General features: G+C 50.5%; 1 protein-coding gene across 1 annotated transcript; it reads left to right on the top strand.

Annotated features, from left to right (window-relative positions):
• Nucleotides 1-1,441: 1,441 nt before the first annotated feature.
• LOC123400104 (probable serine/threonine-protein kinase PBL19) lies at nt 1,442-6,152 on the top strand. Its single transcript, XM_045094514.1, has 4 exons — nt 1,442-2,234; nt 3,834-4,094; nt 4,913-5,035; nt 5,426-6,152. Exons 1-4 carry the CDS (start codon nt 1,809-1,811, stop codon nt 5,852-5,854), a joined length of 1,239 nt encoding a protein of 412 aa, XP_044950449.1. The 5' UTR covers nt 1,442-1,808; the 3' UTR covers nt 5,855-6,152.
• The last annotated feature ends 2,919 nt before the right edge of the window (nt 6,153-9,071 follow it).

The raw sequence follows: 9,071 nt of genomic DNA, 5'->3' as shown, positions 1-9,071 counted from the left end.
TACACATCAATAATGCTCAAATGACGATGGAGAAAGTTAAAAGATGCCATGATTTATACTTGTATCTTCTTCCCTAGCAATAGAAGGCAACAATAACATCAACAAATACTTTTACGTCAGAAAAATCAACAAGCAGCAAGCCAATAGCATCAACAAGCAATTTTATCCGACAAACAACATCCTTAGGAAACATTTTTATCCAACTACTACATCAGTACAGTACATGTACACTATCTATATGAACATATTAACGATACATCAAGTCATGAGCAATACTCAATGGCGATACTTCAAGGATACCCGTATCGGCATTTTTTTCTTTTATTCTTAAATTGAAAAAGGAGATACTTCGAGGATACCCGTATCGAAGACATATCTAGCGTATCAGAGTATCGGCGAAGTACTGAACGGCTATACACAATTTTTGAAGTATCGGTGTTTCGAAGGTCATCATGCATTAGCCCATACGTGCCGCAGTTTTATGGCTGCTATCTTGTCTTGATGGCTTCTGGTTCGCAAGTCAAAGTGGCAGACATGTTATGGCGTCATCATGTCGTTCATGTACCTTAATTTCTCCACGTATCCCACGTCACCTCCACACTTGCGAAAACCGTTTCCTTCTCACATGAGCATTTAAGAGATATATACGCCGTATTATTAAGAAGCATGAATGCATACGCGCGCACCAAACCTCTATTTTGTTGCCCGAACAAAAATGTCACTGAGACACACATATCGCATCCCACTTGCATTGTTGGAGTTTATTACGTATCTTTTTCAATGGAAAAGAAAACTGCTGCACTCAGCAAAGGTTGGAGCATCAAACTCCTGAAATAGCCAGCCGTAGGTAATGTTGCAGATAAATTGTACCATGCGTGGTCTAGCAAGTAGTTCATGTCACGTGGCAAAGCTGGTCTTGTAGCGTGCGCGGCCACGGACGCAGTGGAACGGAACGGAATGGGAGCGCACGCATCACGCATGAGCGGCCGGAGCGTCGTCTCTCGTCGATGTGTCGTGTCGGGCTTCTATCATGTGACTATCCGATCACGAGGCAGGCCCCCGCTTTGACCTCGTCTCTCCTTTTGTTCCGAGGTGATGCCCGGCACCGTCCACCGACCCATGTGACTCACCCGCGATTGATCTCCCTGTAATCTCCTGGCTCACTGTAAAGCTGCTCGGCTCAGGTCGGTACACACGGTTTGATTGTATGGTTTTGCTGTGAGCGTGGCCGGCGAGGCCCCGCGTCACCGTCCGACCGGTCGACAACAGCGTCCTCCCGTCGCGTGAGGTGAGAACGCGGGGCCGAAACCGGTGCGACGGGGACGGGACAAACAAGCGTACACGCCCGCACTTGGACTCGCCCACACCCGTCCCCCTCCACGGCCAGCCACACCGCGTGCCCCGCCCCCGCCCCGCCCCCAGCAACAAAAGGCGGCACCCGCACCCGCAGCAGAGCAGAGCACCTCCACCGTCACCTCGCGCGCGCCACCAGCACGCCAGGACGCATACGTACGTGCCCCGTTCTCCGCGCTCTCTCATCTCGCTCTCGCCGAAACCGCGCCGCGCTTTCTCATCTCGCTCTCTATCTCCGTCCACGCCGCCGCGATCGCCTCCCTCCCTCCCGGAATTCGGCACGTTCACACCGGCCCCTAGCTCTAGCTACCAGTACAAAGCACCAGCCAGCCTTGCACGGCCACCCTGCTCTCCCCTGCTCGCTCCTCCCCTGGCACGCACTGTCCGCGAGGAGGCCTGTTTCTTGGCTGCCGCGGCGGCTCACCGTCACCGGAGCACGCGCGAGGAGCCGAGAGATGAGCTGCCTGGGGTGGCTCAAGAGGAAGAAGGGGTCCAGGACCGGGAGGCGGGGCTCGTTGGCCTCGGCCCCGGCCACCACGATGACGACCATGACCACCACCACCACCACCACCACCACCGGGTCGGCGGTGAGCACGAGCCGGTCGGACGACTCCGGGGCGGGGCGGCAAACAACCAGCAAGTCCACGGGCTCCGCCTCCTCGCAGCCGAGCATCTCCTCGCTCTACGAGGAGCGCGGCCACGGCCAGCTGCGCGCCTTCGACTACGACGAGCTCCGGGCCGCCACCAACGACTTCGGCCGCGCGCAGAAGCTCGGCGAGGGCGGCTTCGGCGGCGTCTTCAAGGGCTTCGTCCGCCCGCTCGACCCCAGGGCCGACCGCATCGCCGTCGCCGTCAAGCGCCTCAACCAGCGCGGCCTACAGGTACGCTAGCTTCACGCTCTCCCACCCACCCATGCCGCCATCTCTCCCCCCCATCCACCAGCCGATTGATTTCCCACCCTGTTCTGCTCCCCGCGTGATTTCATATCCAATCGCACACCCAGTTTTGTCACAGCTTTAGGGGGGATCAGAATGTGACCGAATCTAAAGAAATTTGCTCCGGACAAAGAAACATCCCAATTATTTTGAGAAATTTGTTACGGATCAAGCTTTTTTCTTTCTTTCAAGAACCTGTTCAAAATTGTTCCTCTTGTAAGGGACGATCAGAAAATGTAGGCAGAGAGCTTCCAGTGAGCTCGGACACTTTTTCCACCCAAATTTTTTATCTATTTGCAAGGGTAGTGTGTGCTCTTGCCAAATTTGACCAAGTCTTCCATCCATCATGCGCACCGAGTCGCCGACTAGAAGTGCAAGGGATTGTTAACAGATTCATGGAAAATCTGTTGAAGCGTGGTTGATCCATAGAAAGCAAAGGCACATCAGCCTTTTTGAGCTGGTTGGGTAACGAGGAGACGTTTCTGGGTAGGAAAGTCTTGAAATTGGTCGCTTTGACTACTATACTCGGAGGTTAGAGCTTATATGCTACTATGCGTAGAAAAAAATTTAGTTTGTTAGGAAAAAAGGAGGGGAAATGCAGGACTTTCAAGGATCTGATACTGACTATTATAGTCTAGGTCTGTTTGGAATTGCGCCGTGGCGATCGGATTTAGTATACTAAATTTTATCAGAGAGTACTTTTTTTTTTTGCGGTTATATCAGAGAGTACTTCAATCATTTTCGGAAGCAGTTCAGCTCCTGGGGAGCACATTGCTATGATTGAGTATATGAATGATGAGAACATACGCATTGCTAGTATTGTATATCCATTAAAAAAGAAAGGTAAACAGATTGGGGGGCAGTTTGAGCAATGATATCATATATATTTTTCCCAGATATGTAGGAAGTATAATAATGCATAGTTGAATAAACATCACAAGTAAAGCAAACTGTGCCCCACTATGTATGGCACCCAGGAGAAGTATGGAGTCCAGAAAAGGATGTATACCGACCTTACATGTACATTCAGCATTGCGGTATCCAATTTGCCCAATCAAACGAGACAAACGGCCATAATGAAGTGTTCTTGAGGGCATGCCATCACGCTAATGCTGCCGTTCTTGGTTGACTACTATTCACTATGAGACCGAATCTCGGTTCATGTACCTACAGAAAAGAAAAGTCGGATAGAAACCTAGATTTTTCAATTCTTCGTATTGCTTGCTTACGAATAATCTGCCAGCAACATAAGACTTTGTCCCGCAATATATTCTTAAGTTTGTGTGTGTAATCGAATTGGGAATTATATATTCCACTGACTGAGCAACTGTTTCTTCTTTGACCACCGAAAAGGAGCTTGTTACAAGGCATAATTCGAATTGCTTAGCGTTTGATATTTACTTCACGATCTAAGACTACTATTTGATGTTAGCGCCATGACATTTTCTTCATTTCTCGTCGAATGAGTAATTGATTTTCCGTGTCTTTATTTACATCAATCTTTTTCCGTTCCTAATAAACTCCAGATATTTTTGGTTCTGACAGGGACATAAGCAGTGGTTGGCAGAAGTGCAGTTCCTTGGGGTTCTTGAGCACCCAAATCTTGTAAAGCTTCTCGGATATTGCGCCGTTGATGGTGAAAGAGGGGCCCAAAGACTATTGGTCTACGAGTATATGCCCAATAAGAGCTTGGAAGATCACCTGTTCAGCCGAATTAATCCTCCTCTCTCGTGGAATAGAAGGCTTCAGATTATCTTGGGTGCCGCTGAAGGATTGGCTTACCTGCATGAAGGGCTTGAACTTCAGGTATACTTGGCACATCATTGCTGTTCACCTGTTTGATAATTCCTTCCAAAATTTCATTTATCGTCTTGCAAAGAAATCCCTTTGGTAAGCTGCATCTGTGGTCCCAAATAAAATCTACAGGAAAGGCAGCATCATCTAGAGAATCTGCAGTTTTTTCTTTAAAACTCAGCCTTCAGAATTGGGTTGCTGTGCTGTCTAGTCTTCGAACCGTGCATCTATTGCAGTATGACCTATAGCTGGAGATCGTGGTAGGGGTCAATGACACGCACTGGAATTCGCACCACTACGCGCGTGTAAGACTCCTTATGTTTAGTCAAGGACCACAAAATCCTTAAGCTGGATAGGCTAAGAAAGCATGCTAGGAGAAGTCATGTTCAGTTCCCCACCACTACGTGCCTGTAAGATTCCAGGCAGCCAAATTTGTTGGAACTTTCTGAAAGCGCAGTTCAACATTCGTTCGTTCGTCGGTGCTTAGACACGCAGCCAACGTACCCAATTTTCCCTTCGTTTCTCCTAGCAGAGCTGCCGCATCAAGCGTTGGGGGTCTACTAAAGCATAAAGTAGTTAGTCAAGACACTTCATATGGTTGGTGAGTATTGAGACATAATCAGCTGTCAGTGGAAGGCTAGTAGTAATCACGACTTTAATTTTTCTCTGGGCCTTCCTTAGCGTTCAAGGTCTGTTTGGAAAATTAAAAAAAAAATCGCGAATTCACGACGGTGTATCTTGCCTTGTTCTATGCACTACAGAATTATGTTCTTACATAGTATCAGTTCACTTTTCCTATTTATCTAACCTGAACTGCTCTGTCTTGCTAGGTGATCTACCGGGACTTCAAAGCGTCGAACGTGCTGCTGGACAAGGACTTCCAAGCAAAGCTATCAGACTTCGGGCTCGCGAGGGAGGGGCCAACAGAAGGGAACACTCACGTCTCAACTGCGGTACGTCGCAATCCTTCTGGACCCAGATAGTCTGAGAAATCTCAAGTTTTACGCAACCACATTTTGCCTCAACCATCGGGCATATCACTAAGATTCAGTTGGTCCACGGTTGCCATTAAATGTTGCTGACCCTGTGACCCAAATTGGCGCCCAGACCCATGCACCTAGTTTTGTTTGATGTGTACCTGATGACAAAGCTTGTGCTGCATTTGTCAATGGCGCCTACCTTTTCTTCTGCATTTGACTCTGAATTTCTGAGACATGGTTGCATGAACATTGTGTCAGCATGACATAGAACACACACATTATTACCTCAGCCTTACAACTACCAGCTATGTATGGCATGGTTTTTGTCTCCTCTGAACTTTATTTCTTCCGTGTGGTGGCCAGGCTGTGGGAACGCACGGGTACGCGGCGCCGGAATACATCGAGAGGGGGCACCTGACGGCGAAGAGCGACGTGTGGAGCTTCGGGGTGGTGCTGTACGAGATCCTGACGGGGCGGCGGTCCCTGGACAGGAACCGGCCGCAGGGGGAGCAGAAGCTCATTGAGTGGGTGCCCCAGTTCCCGCCGGACAGCCGCAACTTCCGCATGATCATGGACCCCAAGCTCCGTGGTGAGTACTCCTCCAAGGCGGCCCGGGAGATCGCCAAGCTCGCCCAGAGCTGCCTCCTCAAGAACCCCAAGGAACGGCCCGCCATGAGCGAGATCGTCGAGGTTCTCAGGCGAGCCGTGCAGACCGAGGTAGCCTCTGTGGACAAGGCACCCAGCGCCGGCAACGGGAAACGAGTGAACGTGGCACCGCCGTCGAGGAGGTGACTGATATATGTTGCCATGGAGAACTCCTTCTCCCTCCTTAACTCCTTTTAGGGGAGGTTGGCGTATAGAAGCTATGCGAACGTGAGTTTAGATGATGATTTGAGTTGTCGGATTGTTGATAGTGTTTTCCCTCTTCTTTGGAGGCTCATTTGACTGAAGAATCAGTTACTGTGGCATGCAAATTAACCAGCCCATACTTGAATAGGAGTAGCAAACTTTACCTGTTGCTGTTGGAGGACTCAATGCAGCCCATATAGTTGGATATCATACTCTGAAGGTATGACATGCTTCTTCCTTCCGTCCTTCCTGCGTGTCAAACGCGGCCACTGTCCCATCTTCCTCATGTCGACGGCGAGCATCCATGCTGTGTTTTCTCAACCGAGGAGGAAGCTTGAATTGATCTCTAGTCGCTCACCGTCGACAAGCACGGCCTCGTGTCAATTGAGAAAACACCAGAAGAAAAGACGGAGAAAAAACAAACAAAGAAAGAAAGAAAGAAAGAAATATCAAAGAAAACCAAAGTGTAATGAGGAAAGAGAGAAAAAATAGAAGAAGCCAGTGAGAAATGAAACAAACCAACTTTGTAACAAAGAAAAATAGAAACCTTAGGAGACAGATCGGAAAACAAAGGACAGATGAAACGATAAAGTACATAAAAGTAATGTTACATTTGTACATAGAAAACCGATGAAAAAGATACAAACAACACATAAAAGTCAATTAAAACGTTTTAAACCTGACGAAAACCATAAGGAGAAACTTAAAGAAAGAAAAAACCCCAAAGCATCAGAAGAAAGTGGTGGATTGGTTCTTTTGTGTCTAGAAAACTAAAATAAATACGAAGAAGATAAGAAAGAAAAGAATAAACCGATGAAAACACAAAGAAAATCAACAGAAAAATAAAAAAGAAAACAAAAAAGAGTAAGAAAAGCGAAATAACAAAGAAAAGTGAAGTTATACCCAAAAAAGACCAAAATAACCATCGAAAAACCAAAAGAAATGGATAAGGAAAAAACAAAAGAAAATAAAAAAGAAACCTGAGAAAGTCAGAGCAAATCGAACCTACATTGAGCGAACCTACAAGAAACGGATACTACGCTAATGGGCCGGTCGGTTCGGCTTTGCCAGAAGCAAGAGCAGCTTACATCTCACAGTAAGCGTGGTATAGCTCTTGGTTGCCCTTGGCTATGGCTCGCATTAGTGCGTCGGCTCAGCAGGCTTCTAAGATTGTAAGAGCATCTTCAACAGCCGCGCTCTACTAGCGCCGTGCGGCAAAAAAAGCTAATATAGCGCGCGCAACGCAGAGGACAGCTCCAGCGGACGCGCTAAAACCGCGCGCGCGCTAAAACGATTTGGGCGCGCTGGTCCTAGCCCCATCCCACGCTGCGTATTTCGGGCGCTCACTTCGGCGCGCGGCAGACTCGAGCGCGCGCGCGAACTCTCCCTTTCTTCCTCCTTTCTCCCGCGTGCGACTGCGCCGGCGCCCCGGCCACCATGGACGCGCACACCGGCGCCCGCTGACCCCGCTGTACAGCCGCGACCCCCCCCCCCCCCCCCCCCCCGCTGCCGCTGCCTCCGTCGAAAACCCTAGCGCGGCCGCCGTTGGCGCTGGCGCCGCCGCCGCCGCCGAAGCTCCGCCGACCGTCGGCCTCGCGCGCAGCCTCTTCTTGCCGCCGCGGACGACCACGCCGGCGGGTGGCGTCGCGCCGGCGCCGTCCCGTGCCGCCGCCGCACCGTTGGAGCGGAAGAAAGGTAAAACATCCGCGAAGAAGAAGACGACGGACGGCTCCGGCAGCTCGAAGTCGAAGAAGAAGGTTGCAGTGCGCCGGCCGGGCGCGGCATCTACCGAAGCGCCGGCGAGCTCACTCGTTGAGCCGGCGGCGGACGCGCACCACGTGTTTGATGAAATGCCCCCAAGATGAAAAAGTTCCAACTTTAATTTTCTTGTTTTTTTTTCAATGCATCATCATATAGATAGCTTATTTGCATTGTCACAAAACTTTGTAGTCTCAACGATGATGCATACATGTCAACTATGGGTGTTGGGTCCAACAATTCGCATTGGTCTCAAACCAATGACATCCATTTGGACGACCATGAGTTTGAGGTGGACGAGGAGGGTGAGGGCATTATCGAGGCGCCGAAAGAAAGAGCGGGCAATTACACCACCAACAATGACAAGTTACTATGCAATACTTGGTTGCAAGTGTCGAGGGATCCATCCGTTGGAGGTGATCAAAGTAGAGATGCTTATTGGGGGCGAATGAAAGAACACTTTGATGCTCAGAACGTGAGTGGAATAGACCGCTCCGAAAGATCACTTCGATCCCGTTGGCGCTGGCGCCGCCGCCGCCGCCGAAGCTCCGCCGACCGTCGGCCTCGCGCGCAGCCTCTTCTTGCCGCCGCGGACGACCACGCCGGCGGGTGGCGTCGCGCCGGCGCCGTCCCGTGCCGCCGCCGCACCGTTGGAGCGGAAGAAAGGTAAAACATCCGCGAAGAAGAAGACGACGGACGGCTCCGGCAGCTCGAAGTCGAAGAAGAAGGTTGCAGTGCGCCGGCCGGGCGCGGCATCTACCGAAGCGCCGGCGAGCTCACTCGTTGAGCCGGCGGCGGACGCGCACCACGTGTTTGATGAAATGCCCCCAAGATGAAAAAGTTCCAACTTTAATTTTCTTGTTTTTTTTTTCAATGCATCATCATATAGATAGCTTATTTGCATTGTCACAAAACTTTGTAGTCTCAACGATGATGCATACATGTCAACTATGGGTGTTGGGTCCAACAATTCGCATTGGTCTCAAACCAATGACATCCATTTGGACGACCATGAGTTTGAGGTGGACGAGGAGGGTGAGGGCATTATCGAGGCGCCGAAAGAAAGAGCGGGCAATTACACCACCAACAATGACAAGTTACTATGCAATACTTGGTTGCAAGTGTCGAGGGATCCATCCGTTGGAGGTGATCAAAGTAGAGATGCTTATTGGGGGCGAATGAAAGAACACTTTGATGCTCAGAACGTGAGTGGAATAGACCGCTCCGAAAGATCACTTCGATCCCGTTGGCGCTGGCGCCGCCGCCGCCGCCGAAGCTCCGCCGACCGTCGGCCTCGCGCGCAGCCTCTTCTTGCCGCCGCGGACGACCACGCCGGCGGGTGGCGTCGCGCCGGCGCCGTCCCGTGCCGCCGCCGCACCGTTGGAGCGGAAGAAAGGTAAAA

Source organism: Hordeum vulgare, chromosome 5H, assembly GCF_904849725.1.
Source record: "Hordeum vulgare subsp. vulgare chromosome 5H, MorexV3_pseudomolecules_assembly, whole genome shotgun sequence".
Classification (NCBI taxonomy): domain Eukaryota; kingdom Viridiplantae; phylum Streptophyta; class Magnoliopsida; order Poales; family Poaceae; genus Hordeum; species Hordeum vulgare.
The sequence above is the reverse complement of the archived record's forward strand: the minus strand, read 5'-3'. Positions and strand labels throughout refer to the sequence as shown.

Excerpts from the sequence above, each read along its gene's own strand:
- LOC123400104 (XM_045094514.1), top strand. The coding sequence starts at position 1,809 with ATGAGCTGCCTGGGGTGGCTCAAGAGGAAGAAGGGGTCCAGGACCGGG. Across the intron at positions 2,235-3,833 it reads TCAACCAGCGCGGCCTACAG|GGACATAAGCAGTGGTTGGC; the intron begins GTACGCTAGCTT and ends TGGTTCTGACAG. Across the intron at positions 4,095-4,912 it reads ATGAAGGGCTTGAACTTCAG|GTGATCTACCGGGACTTCAA; the intron begins GTATACTTGGCA and ends CTGTCTTGCTAG.